The sequence below is a fragment of the Triturus cristatus genome, chromosome 6, assembly GCF_964204655.1.
Source record: "Triturus cristatus chromosome 6, aTriCri1.1, whole genome shotgun sequence".
Taxonomy (NCBI): Eukaryota; Metazoa; Chordata; class Amphibia; order Caudata; family Salamandridae; genus Triturus; species Triturus cristatus.
The window spans coordinates 1,540,714,993-1,540,735,730 of record NC_140589.1 but is presented as its reverse complement, the minus strand read 5'-3'; the positions used below and the strand labels follow the sequence as shown (position 1 = coordinate 1,540,735,730).

The window sequence follows — 20,738 nt, the reverse complement described above, 5'->3', positions numbered from 1 at the left end:
TGCAACAACACAGCTTTCACTGAGTCCAGACACACACAGCTATGCACAATCCTGGCAGTCCACAGCATCAAGTGGCCATACGAACAGCGAAGCTGAGCTATACAATTACCAACCACATAAGAGAACGCACATTTAACACATCAAGGCATATCACATTCTACAGCACACGCTGCACATTATACCAAAAAGTGTAAATGGGAAACTAGTGTGTGAGAAAATGCGACCTGCCCTGAAAAACACAAGCTATATGGAAACTGGTTTTCAGAATCATTTGCTGCACATTACAGTGAACTCTGCGTGTGTGTGTACACACACACACACTCTCTCTCTCTCTATGTCTCTCTCTCTATGTCTCTCTCTCTCCTTTCTTCCTTCCTTCCTTCGCTTATCTTCACCTCCACTGCATAAGATGTACCTATACAATTACGCCTGAAGTGAAGACACACATGAGAGTGCAGTCGTTTAGTGCCTATCTCAGGCAGTAACAAGACTTCCAGATGTTCAATGTGGCGGTGGAATTAATTTTAGATAATCTACAAATGGGGCGCTGTGTCATACCTCATTTATGAATAAAATCAGCATGGTGCAAGACAAACAGGCCATGATTCGAAAGAGAAGGGTTACCTGTATGTTTGGATTTTGGCCATTAATATCCGCCTTTGAGAGATCGGGAAAGTTTGGGAGATCCAAGAGGAAGGATCCCGGGCCGTCTCGCTGCAGGGGTGTGCGTCCATTCTGCTGCCTGTGTCGTTGCTTTGGTAATCGTCTGTGTGCTGCTTGCTGGTCGTGGTGCTCACTTTCATCCTCCGAGTCCAACGCAAACCTCGTCTCAGACGAGACAGCACCATGGAAATTGACCTAAAAATGAAACATTGGGAGCATTAATATGTCAATAGTGTTACTGTACCTCTGTAATATTATTGTGCAGTTCGATGGTCATATTGATGCTTAATGTAGGAGACCAGTAAACAGCAACAAAGGGAGCGCGTAATAAAGGAAAAGTGTGATGGACTTTAAGGGCGCGCAAAAGAAACCACTGCCCATCTGAAACAAGACCATATTAATTTCCATTGGGGTAGGTTTTGATCCATACTAATGAAGCAAGATGCTAGGGATTGCTTGGCCAATAAAGAACACTCAAGCAGATCTTAGGTGACTCCCTGCAAGAAGGATGAGGTGGGCCAGGGGCTCTAGCTGCACAGTGCTGCAAGAGTGCCTATGCGGGCATGGGCGGCTTACGTCTGCTATAAAGGGCTAGCACTTCTGCATGCCACTCAGAGCACACAGGATAGGAAATTGGAAAGGCAATGTACCAAGTTCTTGGAACCCTATATGCTTAACTCGTCAAGATCTGCCAGACCAATAATGTATTATTTATGCGTCGTAATATTTGGAATTATTTGGTACAATAGGCCCTCTCACTATTGTGGCATCAAGCTGCCAGTCATAGAAATCATGGGTCAAGTCTCCCCGGGATTCAAACTTTAAATCCAGTCCTTATCGGACTCCCCCCCCAGCTGGACAAGGTAACAGCCATGTTAGCACAACTTCACCCAACACCCACGGTCGTAGCAATGGAACGAGGCTTCAAAACGGTATTAAAAACAGACAGTGGTACTAGATCACAGAAATGTTAAAAGATACAGTTATGTCGTAGCGCCCAATATTTGCAGTTCCATACTAGACCGACGGAAGGATTTGTTCGTTTAACAACTAAATCTGAAAAAACAAACATCGCCCAGCTTCGAAATTCCTACCGGTGATTTTAGCGTTAAACAAGCGTGCGGTTTGTGTACGTAGCACTTCCCTTCTGTGTCCTTACCCCCAAGCGTGCAGCTTCACTATGTGTTTTTTTTCTTCAAACCTCAGGACCGCACTCCGTTGAAATATCATTTTCATGTTTTTCTAATGGCGGGATTAAATTTCGCCAAGTTTGAGGTTAGCGGTTCATGCTTTTGTTATTGTTCGACATATTGCCAGGTTTTGCAGTGTACATTACAGCTGGCTGCTCGAGGCCCGGTACGACTGTCGCCACCGCCTCGCGCGCTACCAGAGGGGAGCAACAGTCTGACTAGACACAGATTGCGCAGGACAAACTTTGCACTCGGTCCGATAAAAAATATAAACAAAACATCAGATATGTTCAGTGTTTTTTTTTTTGGGGGGGGGGGGGGGGGGGCACTACGTAACTATGCATTTTGGGGGCGTATCAGATCATGTCGGTTCGATTTTAGTTCCAGAAATCATTGGAGTTGCTTGCTGCGTTTCACGGTGTGTCGATACCAATCACAGTGATTGATGCTAGAATTACAGAATTTGGATAGGGAAATCCTACTCCGATAGTGAGCTACTTTTGTTTATTACGAATTAAAAATTCGGGCGCTGAAATCCAAACGAGCGGATTAAAGAAACGGATGTCTATGGGCAGTTAGTTGGGGAGGGGATAGACATTTGGGCATGGATCATTGTCCTCCCCACCCCAGTGCGCCTCACGAGACGGTGGCCCCATGAATCTAGCACTCCACATGAGCGACTCTCCTCGCATCCCTTCCTGCACACAGACAATCTCACCCGGCATCCACCCTACTGCTGTGGAGCAGACTCGGACCACACCGTGCCCACCCCTCGGCCCATCTCAATACCGTAGCCTCCATTACACAAAACCGTTGTTTTTCTGAGACGACAAAAAGCCAGTGTTGGTGGCCTCAACAGAAGTCGTCGGGATATTTTTGGAGTGTCTGCAGTCTCGTCAGGTCTTAATGGAAGCAGATTTTCATCATTTATGGTTACATTAAAGCGCTGAACATGAGGTTCGCATCTGTATCTTTGCAGAGCTCATTATGGAAACTTTTTTCTTGCAGACATCAGTGGAGATCGCATCACAGATATTTAAGAAGACCAAATGTTCTAGTGGGGCAGAATTTAATAAATAATGCTTAGTGAACGAATAATAAGTTCCTAACATCACGTAAGCACCCACAGAATCGGGTTGTCATCAGATGCAGGCAGGCGCGCAATGCCCATCGCGCAAGAACCACACTCCACGCTGTTACTTGAAGCGTAAAAGGCCATTTTATTAGGACATGGTTGCAATCATTTAGACTTTATTCAATAGTACATAAATGCAGTAAATATACTTTCCCCGTCCCATACCGACTCATTCTCCTTTCATCCATTCTCAAAACCATCCCACCTGGTAGACTCTTCCCCCATTCACTCGGTGACCTCTTTCCTCTCCCCATTCTCACCTTCACTTGCCCTCCAAGCATCCTCTGTGTAATTTCCTTCCTTGGTCATTGCTTCCCGCGCCCACTATCAGTCACCTGTGTACCGTTCTTCACCCCCCCCGAGGGGTGGATCCGCCCGTATGTGACTACCCACCCCTCCAAAGTACCGTGACGCCTCTACTCTGCAACCAGCCCTAAACTGGCACGCTCAGCCCAAAATCTATCCCAACCCTTCGCTTAACGTCTGTAGGGTGGGTGGGCGGACAAACTTTTATCATCCCCCGGTGGTGCTCAGGTGTCAGGAAGAGGCCGGCTACTCCTCTCCTGACACCTATATACCCTCCCAACTCCCGCCCCCCTCCTTCCTTCCTGTGATCCCACCCCCACCATGTCCTTCCGGTCGTTGCGCGAATACCCCCGGGGAAGACTGGTCTGCGACCTTCACTTCCCCCAGGGGCCGCATAGGGCTAAAAGCCCCCACCCCCCCCCAATCGTGTCTCGCAGCCGGTATGCTGCATCTTGAGCTGCTGGGGCATGGGGGAGGGGGGGCTTGGCAGCGTCTGGAGTCTTATCTTAGGAACACCCGAGGTTTTCACAGGTCTTTGATAGACCATTTACATGCCTTTTGTGAACTGGTTAAGGAGGCTTTATTTGTAATTTTCACTGGTTCCAGTACCCCCTGGGTCCCCACTCTTCCTATTCATTATGTTTGTATTTTAGTTTTACTGCCACAGTGGAAGAAAGCATATAGTGATAAGGCATCTTTCTAAAAGAAAAACATCAGCCATTTGTTGTTTAAAGAGTCGGCAAAGGCCTCTCCTAAATAAAATAGTATATATTCATTTGTAAAATGACTTTTTGGGCTTTGCTTCCTTTAATTATTAGTCATGGACCATTAATGCAGCCCTGGAACACATTTAAAAGTGCTGTCTGTTTGAAGTATGCACAGATAAGTGCTAAAATACCGGATTTAAGTGATTTTTGTAGTGGCTGGGACATCAAAATACCAGTGGTGCTGGTAGACATCCGATCAGCTGGCAACCCTATTCAGGAGATGGAAAGTTTGTTGCAGAATCAGCGCATTATTTATTTCCTCCACACTCGATTCCTGATTGATGCATCATAGCAACAGTTTAGCTTATATCTGAAACCCTACGCCAGTGTCAATACAATGCTGTGTTACTCCAGGTGTCTGGAAATACATCCTACAGTCAACAACTGACCCCTCATTCTCACCTCTCACTCTTCACTTTCACCCTCCCCCTACGCTCACAGCGATCACACTGCTCACTATGCACTCACGCCATTCTCCTGTCTCCTACCCTGCACTCACAGGAGCAGACCGCTCCCTCTGCACCACATGATGCTCCACTCACTTGCCACTTCCACCACTCACTCTACATTGACAGCAATCACACTGCATTCACGCTGTTACCCTGCATTCACACCGTTCATCCTTCTCTTATCCTACAGGCACACCGCTCACCCTGCACTCACAGTGACTACATTGCACTCATGCCCCTCGCCATGAACTCACGCTGTTCTCCCTCCACTTACCCTGCAGTCACATAAGCACACCGATCACCCTGCACTCACAGTGATCACACTGTACTTACATGAGCACACTACTCACCCTGCACTTGTGACACTTCACTCACCTGTCACTCTCACTGCTCACTCTACAATCTCACTGAAACAAGTACATCACTCACCATGCATTCATTCCTCCCGATCTGCACTTTCACCCACACACAAACTCGTATGTCACATCACTCACCCTGCAATCACTGCTCTCACCCTACTCTCACAGTGTCACATTGCTCACTGTACATTCACATGGGCACTCCTGTCACACCCACATAGCTCACCCTTCACTTACATGGGCACAACACACACACCTCACAAACAAGCATAGCAATCACCATGGAGTCACTTCACTCACCCTGCACTTCCTCCTATCGCCCTGCACTCACAGAGACAAACCTCTCAGCCTGCCTTCATACAGGCACTCTGCTCATCCTGCCTGCACACAGAGACAATCATCTGCTGGACATCATAAGGGGACACACCACTCACTCACCAGTCACTCTCGCCGCTCACCCTGCACCACACACAGGCACACCACTCACCCTGCATTTACACCGCTCACACCACCCTGCACTCACTCCTCTCACTCTGTAAGCACACTCCTCTCATTTGATACTCAAATGGGCCCTCCTCTCACATTACATTCATGCAGCTCACATGACACTCACATTGGCACATTTTCACACTACACTTGCACCACTCACGCTATACTCACACTATTCACCATCACCCAGCACTTACATGAACACACCTCTTAGTCAGTACATATAAAAATTACACAACTCATGAATATATAGATATTTCTAGAAAGGCACCCACAGAATACCTGCTCTTTCGGTAGTACAAGATGCCTACTTAATTCCATCTGCAACAAAGGGGCTTTTGCAAGAGGGGAGAACGGAATGTGAATGTAGGATGGCACAAGGAGGGAGACTAGGGCTGAGCCTTTGGGCTATGGTGGTGGATTGAGAATCGTGTGACACCTTCTGCCATTCCTGGCTTTCCATTTACCACAATGCTTCATTCCGACACATAGTGTTTTTGTTGTGCTTTTATAAAATTGTAAGTTGGGTCTCAAAAACCCCCAAATGCAAAGTGTTACTGGATAAAATCCATGGTTGCAGAAGAAGTCAAGCATTTCATAACATCAGTTGGTTGCTGTGATAATAAATGTTAGAAAATGGGTTAGTTCATATCCAATACTGTAACTGCTTGATCCACAGGTGAAGCCAAATATAAGCCCGTACAGCTATTTTACGGGAGTGCACTTTTCATTCACATCATACTTGTAACAAACATTGACAAGGCGAAATATGTTTATGAATAACATATACAGAATATGTTTTTATTAAGCTTCACTAAAAGGCAAGGCAGGTATAGCAGAAGCAGCAGGGCAAGCTTTTCTAACACAATAAAAGCAGATTGACTAATGGAAGTGTCAGCGGCAATGTGCATGTGTGTGAGTGTGACAGAGTACAAATTTACGGAAGAGCACAAGAGATGTAGTGAGAATGTGTGTGTGAGAGGATAAGTGTGTATGTGTGCTATGAGTGCAAGTGTGCTGCTGGTCTGGCATACTGGAGGTTATTCTTGCCTTATGGACAAGGGCACTAATAGCATATAGATGGGAGGTGTTACCTGTGGCAAACGGCAGGCCCTGGGATGCTTCTATTAAGACACCATCATTGGCTGTGGGGACTCAAACTGTCTAACTGAGAAAGCCGCTAGCCCAGTCATACCCAGTGGCAGGGACGCAGAACACGCACCACCCCTGACATGATGCACTTAATTCTTTCCATATGGGGTGGATACATTGCAAAATGTTGCGGCGTTTTAGCAAATTTGAACCCAAAAGTTAAAAAAAATTCTCACAGGAGGAGTCTAATCTCCCTTAAATCATCTACACGTAATCTGTTACCTTGTTTTGCTTGCTGGAATTTGAGGGAAGTATCCCACCCCACCACTTGCATAGATCCTATTCCTCATATAATGGCTATGAGGTTAGCTCCAACCCATTTCTGGAAATGCTTGGCCTCCCCGTTGCTGGGAGCAGAACTGGCTTTAGGGCGGCGTGACCAGTGCAGCCGCACCCGGCATTGACTTTGGTAGAGGGCTGGTTAACAAGCACTGTGCTCATCAGGCAGTTTTCAGGCAACAATAAAAATGTAAAAAATAACCCTGGTGATTAATGTTCCTACTGGTGAGGGTTAGGGGTTTTGTCTAGTGGCAGTTTTGGCTCAACATAAAGTAGCGCAGAGGGATAATGTGTCTGCCCTGGGGGATGGCATCCCTGGGGCTGAAATAGGCCTCAGGAAGGGTGCCGCATAGCCCCCCTCCTATTTAAAAAACAAAAGAGTGGGTCTTGGGGGATGGTGTCCCCGGGGGTAAAATTGGCCCAGGGAAGGCAGGGGCCACGCAGCCTCCGACCTTTTTTTAAAAAGAAATAACATTTTAAAAAGGAAAAGGCCGGCCCTGGGGAATGGGGTCCCTGGGGCCATAATCGGCCGAGGGAAGGGGGGCTATGCAGCACCCCCTTCCCTAAAAAACAAATATTTAATATTAAAATAAAAATTGCCACAGGCCACGCTCCCTTCACCACCACTCTGCAAACGTGTCTCGTGGTGCAGTGGTGGCTGGGGACTGAAATCCCCTTGAATGCCAAGGGTCTTTGGGGGCCAACAAGCCTTCTTCTTACGTCCAGTAAGTCCCAGACTGCGGGATTGCGGAGAGGACTTGAAGGCCATGCCCCCTTTCTCTACCAGTCTGCAAACACGCCTCCTGGTGTGCCTCGTTTGGGGAATAAATTCCACTTTACTCCTGAAGTCATCAGGACTAAAGTGGACTATATCCCCCCACTAGTAGTGCGTCAGGAGGTGCGTTTGCAGAGTGGTGGAGAAATTGGGTGTGGCCTCTGACAACCTCTCAGCAATCCAGCTGTGTGGGTTTTACTGGAGGTAGTTGGCCCCCCAAGGACCCTCAAGAGCCAAGGGGACTCCATCCCCCTACGAGTAGTGTGCCAGAGGGCACGTCTGCAGAGTGGTGGAGAAAGGGGCATGGCCTCCTACCAGGTCTCAGCAATCCCGCAGTGTGGAACATACTGGAGATAACAGGAGGAGTAGTTGGCCTCCAAGGAAGATCTTGGGATCCAACTACCCCTCCTGTTAACCCCAGTGAGTCCCACACCGCAGGATTGCTAAGAGGTCTTCGGAGGCCGTGCCCCCTTTCTCCACCAGTCTGCAAACACGATTAGTGGTGCACTACTGGTTGGGAGTTGAAGTCCACCTTACTCCTGAGGGACTCTGTGGGTCAAGAAGCCCTTCTGGCACCTCCTGTAAGTCCTACACAGCGGGTTTCTTGAGAACCGGTGGTAGCCCAACCCGCTTTCTTCACGACACTGCAAACATGACTGCTGGTTAAAAAAAACGTAGAAATTCACTGAGAAAAACACAAAGGTTTCAGGGACGTTATAGTTAGGAATTAGCATTTTAAAAAACATAGAAATTCACTGGGAAAAAAAACCAAGGTTACAGAGATGTTATAGATAGGTGCAGATTTTACTCATCCAAAACCAGAGAAATTCAGCAGTTATAGTTAGCTGAGCTAACTATAACGTGCGCCCCCACAATGCACTGCTTATAACCTCACATATTACATGACTCATGACATGGTCAGTGTCATCACTGATGGCATCACACATGACATCATCCACGGAATCTCTGACGCACCCACTCGCACCCTCATAAAATCTTTCATACACCCACTCTTACTCCCACACAACCATTCACAAACCCATTACAGTACTTGCACACCCACTCACTGATGTATCAACCTACACCTACGCAGAGTCAGTCACCCATTGAGCTACTCAAACACCTACGCACTCACCCATACAGTCAATCTCACAGCCATTTACTCACCCATACAGTTACACACACACACACACACACACACACACACACACACACACACACACACACACTCACTCACTCACTCAACTACTCCTACAGATACTAACACATACAGCCACTCACACATGCCTTCACTAACCCATACAACCAATGACTCGCCCACTCACTCATTCATACAGGCAGTTACACACCCCCTTACCCACCCACACAGACACTCGTAAATCCATAAAGCTCAGCTAACTATAATTGCTGAATTTCTCTGGTTTTGTATAAGTAAAATCTGCCCCCAACTAAAACATCTCTGTAACCTTGGGTTTATTCAGTAAATATATATAGATATTTGTACAACCAAATGCGAACATATTTCTCCCAGCAAGACATCATGAAAAGACGTGGCTAGTCATTCAGATCACAAAAGTATCCCCATTTTAATATTCGGAACAGAGTTTATATTAAGTAAATTGATTTTGTGACCGATGCTACATTGTCCTAAATCACTGGCATGATAATACATGCTTTACACTGATAACCAAGTCCTATCCTATGGTTTACTAACATTTATTTGCCTTTTGCCCCTTTATCTAGCAGACCAGACAGTACCGTTCAGCAGATAACAACCCACCATGAAACAACCCATATATCTGGAATAAGAATTCATCAAGAAGCATTTGCAAAGCCAAAAGGTTTTGCCAATGTGATAGTTACTAGCTGTGACAATATCTTTTAGACATGTTGTACAGCAGTACCGCAAGTAACACAGACAATTGGTAGATGGGAGGGAGCAAGCAACACTTACAGCAGGTGGGTGGGAGGAATTGCAAGCAATACTGAAAGCGGGTGGGTGGGTGGGAGGGAGCAAGCAACACTGAAAGCGGGTGGGTGGGTGGTCGGGAGCAAGCAACACTGAAAGCGGGTAGCAAGCAACATTGACAGCGGGTGGGTCTTCAGATGGATCTCTACAGACACCAGGAGAACAGTCACCCACATTACCAGTCAAATCGACTACGGGAACGCCCTCTACTCCGGAACCACCACCCAACTCCTCAATTGCCTTCAAACCATGCAGAACGCAGCAGCGAGAATTTTCCTGGACCTGCCCAAACAAGCCGACATCAGCCCCACCTCCATAGCCTGCACTGGCTTCCCGTCAAAAAGAGATGCCACTTCAAATTGCTCACGCAGGCCTACAGAGCCTCCACAACGTCAGACCAGAATACCTGACCAACTGCCTGACACCTGCGGTCTGCCGTCTTTGCCCTTGCCACCACCTCACGCATCCATCGCACCCCATTCAACTCTGAACATCAACATCCTATGCCTGGTTCAGGAGCAGACTCAAGACCTGGCTGTTTATATAGACCTACTCAAGCTAGTGCCTGGATACCCCTCGGGGTGATTAGTTTGCTCTACAAACTGATTGATTGATTGTAGGTAAGAGGGAGCAAGCAACACTGACAGCAGGTGGGTGGGAGGGAGCAAGCAACGGTGACAGTGGGTGGGTGGGAGGGAGGGAGCAAGCAACGCTGGCAGTGGGTGGGTGGCGGGAGCAAGCAACGCTGGCAGTGGGTGGGTGGGAGGGAGCAAGTACTGCTGGCAGTGGATGGGTGGGAGGGAGCAAGCAATGCTGGCAGTGGATGGGTGGGAGGGAGAAAGCAATGCTGACTGCAGGTGGGAGGGAGGGCAAAAGCAACACTGAGTGCTGGTGGGTGGGAAGGAGAAAAACGCTGACTGCACTCAAGTAACGCTGAAAGCGGGAAGATGGGAGGATCAAATAATGCTGACAGCGGGTAGGTAGGAGAAATCAAGCAACGCAGACAGTGGGTGGGTGGTTTGGAGGGATCAAGAAGCACTGACAGCAGGTGGGTGGGAGGGATCAAGCAGCACTGACAGCAGGTGGGTGGGAGGGATCAAGCAGCACTGACAGCGGGTGGGTGGGAGGGATCAAGCAGCACTGACAGCGGGTGGGTGGGAGGGATCAAGCAGCACTGACAGCGGGTGGGTGGGAGGGATCAAGCAGCACTGACAGCGGGTGGGTGGGAGGGATCAAGCAGCACTGACAGCGGGTGGGTGGGAGGGATCAAGCAGCACTGACAGCGGGTGGGTGGGAGGGATCAAGCAGCACTGACAGCGGGTGGGTGGGAGGGATCAAGCAGCACTGACAGCGGGTGGGTGGGAGGGATCAAGCAGCACTGACAGCGGGTGGGTGGGAGGGATCAAGCAGCACTGACAGTGGGTGGGTGGGAGGGATCGAGAAGCGCAGACAGAGGGTGGGTGGGAGGTAGCAAACAACACAGACAACAGGAGGGCGGTAGGGAGCGGGCAACACAGACAACGGGAGGGCGGTAGGGAGCGGGCAACACAGACAACGGGAGGGCAGATGGGAACAAGCAACACAGACAACGGGAGGGTGGACGGGAGCAAGCAACACAGACAACGGGAGTGCGGACGGGAGCAAGCAACATAGACAACGGGAGGGCGGGCGGGAGCAAGCAACATAGATAATGGGCAGGAGGGCGGGCGGGAACACGGGCAGGAGCAAGCAACATAGACAACGGGAGGGCGGGCGGGAGCAAGCAACACAGACAACAGGAGGGCGGGCGGGAGCAAGTAACATAGACAACGGGAGGGCGGGCGGGAGCAAGTAACATAGACAACGGGAGGGCGGGCGGGAGCAAGCAACATAGACAACGGGAGGGCGTGCGGGAGCAAGCCACACAGACACCGGGAGGGCGGTGTTCTGCTTTGGTTTTCCGATCAGATAGAACCCGCTCATCAGAGCCTCACTAACCCAGCCAGAACGTTATCCTCTCCCCCTCCCTAGGGCCTATTTACAATAGGTAACCACACATATCTACCACCTAAGGACAGGGAATTCCTACTCATACATACCAAGACCTCTTATAATCGGCGGCCTCGCGATCCCATATGGATCCAGACCTCTCTGCCCATACGACAGTCTCAGCACAAGTGGCGGCCTCGCGATCCCATACGAATCCAGACCTCTCTGCCCATACGACAGTCTCAGCACAAATGGCGGCCTTGCGATCCCATACGAATCCAGACCTCTCTGCCCATACGACAGTCTCAGCACAAGTGGCGGCCTCGCGATCCCATACGAATCCAGACCTCTCTGCCCATATGACAGTCTCAGCACAAGTGGCGGCCTCGCGATCCCATACGAATCCAGACCTCTCTACCCAGACGGCAGTCTTAGCACAAGTGGCGGCCTCGCGATCCCATACGAATCCAGACCTCTCTACCCAGACGGCAGTCTTAGCACAAGTGGCGGCCTCGCGATCCCATACGAATCCAGACCTCTCTACCCAGACGGCAGTCTCAACACAATCGGCGGCCTCGCGATCCCATACGGATCCAGACCTCTCTACCCAGATGACAGTTCATACGATAGTTCATCCTATGATCACCATAACATACAAAAAGGGAATCAGTCTCACTATTCATCGGATCACACAAGGACTGCCAGTTCGAGCATAGCCTGTTCTCCGGTTCGAGGGGCTCCTCTCTCCCTTATTCAGTTACCACTTACCTGATCAGGGTTAACATCTGTTCATGTAGCCGCAGCTGACTAGAAAAATAGGCTACCCTCTCATACAAGAACACGCAGCACATGTTGGTTCACTACAAACTGGGTACTTTATTACTCATTACATACGCAATCACATAACATTACAATATAACACATAACCTGCAAAGAAAAGTGAAAGATTAAGTTGTACACTCTAATAAGAAAGGGTCGACATCACCTTAGTAGTGTGTAGCCTGCACTCAGTGGTCATCTAGGTTCCCGTCTCGTCTATGCCTCGGCTCGCCTGGAAGTCACACCTCCGCAGTCACGGATACACGTCTGCACCACTATGCGCTGTTCCCTTCACCCTTCTCCGAGTCACTGGGACCTCTTCCTTATTGGCTACTCTCTCCTCTCTGGCTATTCTGCTAGGAGAGTATCTGTCTCTCGGTTTTTCTCCGCCTCCAAGATGGCGTCTGTCTTCCCTGGAATAAGTAGTAGCTTTATTGCTAACGGCTAGATGCCGCCTACGGACTGACCATGTAACTGCCTCAGACTTTCACTAATATAGAGGTGCGTTTCCTCATGGAAAATTCCGGCCCGTAACCTGCCGCCCACCAAATTCTTGTACCTCCCCGTACCAAGGACACGTTCCCAGCCGGCCGGCCTGATGTAGTGTCTTCGGCATGAAGAAAAATACAATCCTTCGATAAGGGCCGGCCTGAACCGGTTCTCTCCAAGCGAATAACACCCCATAACTAAAACATTACATTTGACCTAGAAGCATCCCAAGCTGCCGGAGCAGAAAGAAAGATGGAGTCTCTCCCGTTTGAGGCCTACCAGGCCTGAATTCAGCACGGCTCCATGAAATACCCTCACTACAGGACAGGTTATCCCTAATACTAACGAATCTATCCCCTAGGCTATGTGTGCAAGCCCTGATCTATGGGGAAGAACACAGAATCATGTCGAAGTGCCTAGTAAATAGGCTCCATTCACTACTCTAACCCTTAGACTTGAATGGTAAGAGACTGAAGTCACATTCAATCATCTTTTCCTCACAAGAAGGCCGGGAAAATCGAGCAGAACAGGCGGGCGCTAGCACGCAACACAGACAACGGGAGGGTGGGAGGGAGGGAGCAAGCAACACAGACAACGGGAGGGTGGGAGGGAGCAAGCAACACAGACAACGGGAGGGTGGGAGGGAGCAAGCAACACAGACAACGGGAGAGTGGGAGGGAGCAAACAATACAGACAACGGGAGGGTGGGCGGGAGAGAGCAAGCAACACAGACAATGAGAGGGTGGGAGGGAGCAAGCAACACATACAACGGGAGTGTCGGAGGGAGCAAGCAACACAGACAACGGGAGGGTGTGAGGGAGGTAGCAAGCAACACAGTCCGGGAGCGTGGGAGGGAGCAAGCAACACAGACAACAAAAGGGGGCACACACAACACAGATAACGGGCGCTGAAAGCAACAAGCATCGCAGACAACAGTAGGGTGGGAGGGAGCAAGCAACACAGACAACAGAGTTCAGAAGCAATTCCAACAAAGATAGGGGAACAAGCAACAACACAACAGGAGAAGAACATAAAAAAATAGTACCTCAATTGCAGCACAAGCACCTGAAGGACACTAATACTTGATCTATGCTCCATGAAGTGAACCCAGTATGTGCTGGCCAATTAAGAGACAGGAAATAAAAGTGACAATGAAGCTATAGATTGGTAAGCAATGAGCGGGCTTCAAGCCACTTTTAATAAGCAAAATGTCTTGCATGCACGGACACAGGCAGGACCTACAAAAATCAGCTGCTTTCATACATAAAACAAGCATTTCAAGAGTAGGAATGAATGTGAAAGATAATTATTTTTGAGAAGGCCACTTAACTATTTGGTGGTGTGCCAGCTGGCGTATTCAGTTTTCATAATAAATCATATGGGGGCAAAAAAATATCTGCAGAATTCATTTGAACATAATATGAATAAAACAAAGATAAAATGAAAATTCTAGTCAACCATTAGAGTAATTGAGCAATTCCTGGCTATACATTCAAGCGTGTGGATCCACCACATTGCTTGTCTCCACTGTAGAGTCATCCATATAAAATTGTCAGCAAGATACTAAGAGATTCAAAGTAGTTTTAAAATAATGTGCCCATATGACTTATGGAAATAGATGGTGCTTGGCTTTCCATCTACTCCATACTTTCTCAGAAACATCAACGAATACCAATAGCAGTCCTGTTACCTAATCTGCACTGGGACATTGACACATAAGATACTGAGCTGTTCCGTCAGCTTTTGTGAGTAGTACTGAGCTATTCTGAACAGACTGTAGATACAGGGCTAGTGACAGAAGCAAACTTGAGATTAGAAAAAGAGGTTACCAAAACACATGACATATTGTATATTATGACCATTGTTTTTACAAACATTTATAAGTGTAAAAAAAATACAAGTAGCATATAAATGTGCAGATAATAATCAAAATGATAAAAGAAGAACATTCTAGCATGATGTCATATCCAAGATTTTGGTATGCAACAGTAATAAGGAAATCTATAGGCTATTGCACAGCTTGTGCTATAGCTATTCTTAAAAGTAGAACCCACCAGTATACACATTTATACATTACACATGTTGGACAGCTATTTTTGCAAGACATTAAATCACTCTTTCAAAAACTTTCCAAGAAATATCCAAGTCCATATACTGTACATAACATAAAAGTTGTCAGGCGCATACCAGACTCTCATATAGTAGGCCTATTTCCTCTGCATTTGCTCACACCCAAGATGGTTTCCAGCTTTATCACCAATTTCCCAGAAAAAAATCTAATAACACAATATGTATTATTAAATGAGCATCCCAACTAAATGTATTATGTCAAATATCTGGGCAATATCTACAAATGTAAAATGTAAATATTGGTGAGTGATGCAAAAGGACTCATTGCAAAATGTCATGGTCTCTTTGTACACCTCATTTATGCTTTCTGTAGGTGAGGGTTTTAGAGGAAAGGTGAGGGAGTCTGCATTAAACACACCTCCTTCCTTTAAGGACCTCTTGGAATGAAAGGTTGGCAAAAGAGTGCCAATAAGTAGAGAGAAGTCAGTATTGCCTCACAACTTCGAAACCAACACTTGTCAATTAATAATTCTGAAGATAAAGACTTTGAAAAAGGAACACTTCCAAAAGTAATTGTTCCTAAAATATATTGATGTAAAGACAGTGTGAAAGGGGTTAAAGGTATAGGAGTTTGGGGTATATGTTAAGATTTCTGGCACTTGTTAGCCTATAAAGGGTTAAGCATTCTGATGTTGGGATTAATCGGGGTAGAGGGTTAACAGAGTTTAGGGGTCATGTGTAAGGAGTTAGGAGCCAAGGGGTAAGGATATAGGGTAAATGTTTTAGAATTAAGAGTTTGAGGTATATGGTTAAAGATTTGGGCAACAGGGTTAGGGTTTTGTGGTAGAGGGTTCGGTATATTGGAATTAAAAGTATGGGTTAACAGTATATATTAAATATAAATGTTAGAGGACTAAGAAGGTTAAGTATATAGGGTTAAGTTACAGAGTTAATGGTTTGGGGCATAGGATTAAGGGTTTGGTGTATCAGGTTGTGAGACAGTGGGTTAAGGGAGTATAGTTCATGTCGATGGTTGCATTTGCATCAAGACAAAGTTGGATTTTTATTTTACTTCGGTTCGATGTTGTCTGTTCTAGATCAGCTAAAATACATGTAACGTTCATAAAATAAATGTTCTCAATAAAAATGCAGTAAATCAAATTCAATGAAATATACTTCAGTTTAAAGTGATACATCTAGCAGTATTAAAAATGAACTGATTGCGGAGTAATTAATGCGGGGTAATGGCACGGGTTATAAACTTGTGCAGAGTAAAGTGTCGTATTCATTTCACAGAGGTGGATCTAGAGAGCTATGATGCATTCTGGTGGAGCTTAAGAGCTCTTAAATGAACAACCACGATGGGACACAGCAGTTTCACATTGAGCATAAACAAGGTCAATTCCTTGAAAAGTCCTAATATATGCTCCATTTACAGTGAGGGTGATGTCCCTGCTTATTATAAACAGTGTGTTGCATCTTAATCTCATCAAGCCAAGTAAGCGAAGATAGCTTTGTTTCGTTCAAACTAAAATTGTGATTGTGTGAGTTATACAACACAGTGTATCTGACTCTGCACACACCTCAATACATAAAACAATTGTACAATACAAGGCATTGAACTCCTTTTACTACATACAGTCTACAGAAGACTTCTGGATAGGTATGATGGTCTAGGAGACTGCTGGCATCCTGATTGCAGATCTGCACTTCCATCAGCGGTGCAAATGTAGAACCGCTTTCGTCTGAGGGACAAACTTATCCGGACTATGCCAATTAAATTTAATAAGTGGCATCCTGAAAAAAATATGCTTTTTTAGGAATTTCTACAGCGAATTGTTGGATTATCACACAACTATGCTTTTTGCCTGGATTATTGCAAGGCCCGTAGTGAGAGATCTTGCAAAAATCTTATAAACAGCTTGAGCTAGTGCAATACTTCTTCCTCTTAAAAAAGGGGAAAAAATAAGCTTTGACATTGTAATGGTTAAAGGTTCAAACTCTGTGCTTAATTTGAGCAGGTGGTTGAAGGGGCGAACCTGGCACTTACTTTTCTGTGGAATGCTAAGCCTCCTTATTTACAACAAATCCCCTGTCAAGATGCTATAAAATGATCATTGATTTTTTCCTCAGTAAGTACATGCCAAATCTCCCAGCGAATAATTTGATTCAGGGTCACCTTCTTTTGCATTGTTTTAATTGGCTCATTCCTCAGAATGTGCTTGTAAATCATTTCCATTCCTTCGGTCTTTCTGGTCCATCTTTTGCCATTGTGTTCAAATTTTTCTGCCTGTGCAAGGGCATTGAATGTAGTGCATTGGTCAAACTCTGCTATTTTTCAATTGGTTGGACAAGTTGGTATTGCAATAGGGACCACAGACCCCTGCTAGTAGTCTGAATGCAAGTTTCCTGGTGAAGGCCAAGCAACGTGGCCACAGTCTTGCATCATGGCCCTGTCGCCAATGGATAAAAGCTGGATTGTTTACTTAAAATCCCTTGCACCCAGACTTTAAGGGCTATCTCTCGCACCTTCACTGATGGGCAGGCGACAATTTGATGCATCGCAGCATTTAGGGATAATGTACACATGCTCCCAGACTATACGGCACATCATTTAATGGCAGAGCAGAACTTTTCCATAGCTGTGTTCACATTATCAATAGGCACGTGGATTTTGTATCCATCAAAATTTGACATATTATAGCATACATCTTTAAAAAGCCTAATTTATTTATCGTGCAATGACTTTATTACTTGAAATAAAACATAATGCTTGGTTTCACCTGTTTCAAACGTTAAAAACTGACTTGAAATATAAATAAGGCTGTGAAAGGCAGGATGAAGTGCAGTCACAAAGAAAAGCTTCTTGGCGAAATGGAAATTGTTTAATTTCCTTGAAATTAAGCAGATCAATTATTTAAAACATTTAATCGTCTGCTTATATTTTGCTCATGGGCCTATAAAGCAAATTTTCACTCTGTCCGGACATCAATGTTTTCTCTAAATGTAGATGTTTATTCTTTCGTACTTATGCGCTTATACTGAGAAATTGTAGAACAAAAGAGTAAATGTTAAGAGTTGCCATGTCGATTTTTAGGTAAGGCCTTTGAAACAGCTCTAGCTCTCCCACCAGCCTATAGTAATGTACTTATAAGATGGGTTTTTGCCCATCCCTCTTCATCTATTGGTCAGTTAAATAGTCTCTCACGTTTCACATATGCCTACCACACCATATAGGATAGGGCAATAGGTTAGTCCACTACCGCCACTGGCTCCATTCAATGGGAGTGACTACATTTTGCTCCAGCATAATGTACAGATCCATATACAATTATTCCCATCATATGCAGGGCTGCTGAAATTATGTAGCAGTGGATAGCCAAATTATGCGGCAGGGTTAAGGAAATTATGTAGCAAAAAATGGGAAATCATGCAGCATTATGCAGCACATTTTGTGATAGTATTACTACATTATGTTTTATTTTCTAAGTTGTTAACACTGTCTGGGCCTTAGTTGCCCTTCATTAGTAAGAGTTTAACACCCAAACATAGCAATAAACTACAGAAAGGTGACCAGTCAACCTTTGCAAAAAGCCTTCCAATGTGCTGAGTTTTTAGTAACTTTTGAACCACTTGAAAATTAGTTTTTTGTTAAAATCTGCAAAAAATGCAGCAGGTAATGGACTGTGTGACAAATGTGGTAAATCTACTTTTATGCGAAAATTGAAGTGGCCACACAATTGCAAATTAGCAAAGATTATAGCAGGAAATGCCAAACAATATTAAACAGCTTTAGGTGCTATACATTCAGATGTATATTGACACATTTGGAGTTTCTATGGGAACCAAGTATGGGAGATTGATAATTATGATGACTAATAAGCAAATCATGTTAAAACTAGAGGGACTCTTCTAAGTGTAAGGCCTGTAAGAAAAATATCCCAAACACAACAAAATCATTTAAAACAAGCCCTGGCAAAGCCAATAGAGCTCGCCTAGGCAAGCCTGCAGTTTTTTATTACTTTTTGCGAGCATATACAATAAGAATTAAAAGTATAAAAGTAATAAGTAAAAAATGCTGCCATCTAAATATTGTGTGCATATGCTTCTATAAATAAGTTTTAAAAATACCCATCACAAAAAATGAGAATTGAAACATAATTAAAGCAGAGATGAATGGAACCCAGAGAGAGCGATTGGTTTTGACATCCTAAACCACAAGCCTGTACACAAATCTGTTAAAGTAGCTAGAACCATGAAAGGGCAATGTAGGACCATATTACATGTTACCCATGATGAATTTCTTGTTATGTATGGCTCTCATAAAGAGCCATTAGCAATCCAGTAATTTACTGCTATGCCTGTGCCAAAGTGAACCCTTGGGGTTCTTGGTGAAGAACATCCCTATTATTCAACCCTCTTTAATTCTATATGTTATGCAAGGCTCTCACTGAGGCCCACTAGCGTCAATGCCTGATGTAGCAAAAGTGGTAAACAAAAGCAGTTACCCACTGTAGCTACATCATAAAGGAATTGCAGTCTGCTCTAGCAGGACACTTACAGAGGTTGTCAATGCAGCACTGGCAGAGAAGAGATCACATCAGGAGGGAATGGTAAGGAAGGCACAAAGGGTGGTGAGGTGGTTGGCAGAAGACCACTTTTTGTGACATGGAGCAGAAGCCATGTTATGTATGGCTCCCACATAACTTCTCTGTGCCTGCATAGGATTTAAAAGCAGGGGGAGATGATTTGGGTGGGCCATGCATAACATACAATTATAAATGGGCAACATTGAATAATAGGAATGTTTTTGACCGAGGGGTTCTAAGTGACATCTTTAGACCGCATTAATATTTTGGAGTAGCTAGCTTGAAATGCTCTTTTCCACAAACTACAGCTAAAAATGTGCATTGTTTCAAATTTAAATGTTTAGATTTTGTTTACGTTCCATGAATAACGAATAGTTTACCTGTCGGTGTAGTTTTGCAGCTTGAAGATCTTTCTGGATTCACTATGCTGTGCATTATTCCGCGGTCTGGTGGTTGGGTCCGGAATCGTAGTCTTTCTTTTGTCTTTTTTTTTTTGTAGCCCAGGTGGGCGTCGACGTCCCACCATTTGGTGCACTTCTCTTGACGTCGTCATGCTTCCTGCGGAAGTCCCACCTCGGGGCGCCATCTTCGGATTCTTTTTTTCCCTTTATTTATTTATTTTTTTTTAACCCTAGGCAATTTTCAGTATTTCTTCTTAATCATATCCTTTCTCATATTTCTTTCTATGTCTCTTTTTGTTCTCCATTCTCTGTCTTTCCCCCCTCTTCTCCAGCCTCATCTTTCTGGCGGAGGTAAATCCAGTTCGCTAGTGAATCCAGAAAGATCTTCAAGCTGCAAAACTACACCAACAGGTAAGAAACTATTCGTTTTGCAGCGTAAATCTTTCTGGATTCACTATGCTGTGCATAGATTTTGTAGCGGTTTGTCATCTTTGTGGCGGCTGGGTGGAATATGAGCGTTGGTCGTTGAATATATGTTGAAGCACCTTCTGTCCTACTTGTGCTTCCTTATTCATTTGTAGATCCACGCAGTAGTGCTTAGTGAACGTGTGCACTGAAGCCCATATTGCCGCCAGGCATATGTCTTGAATGGGTGTGTTCGCCAGAAAGGCGATTGTTGCTCCTTTCTTCCTCGTGGAGTGGGCCCGTGCCCCTTCTGATAGTTCTTGCCCTGCCTGTTTGTGGCAGAATTGGATCGTTACTGCGATCCATTGCGCGATGGTGCTTTTTGTTACTGGTCTACCCAGGAAGCTGGCTGCGAAGGACACAAAAAACTGCTTCGTTTTCCTGTGCTCCTTGGTTCTCTCGAT

The 20,738-nt window shown here is 45.6% G+C and overlaps 1 protein-coding gene across 1 annotated transcript in view; it reads right to left on the bottom strand.

The window, feature by feature from the left end:
* Positions 1 to 20,738, bottom strand: part of ISM1 (isthmin 1) — a 193,511-nt gene that overhangs the window by 81,293 nt on the left and 91,480 nt on the right. Inside the window, exon 2 of the mRNA XM_085612696.1 lies at positions 625 to 858. Within this exon, the coding sequence (XP_085468822.1) occupies positions 625 to 858 (234 nt within the window). The remainder of the gene's footprint in view (positions 1 to 624; positions 859 to 20,738) is intronic.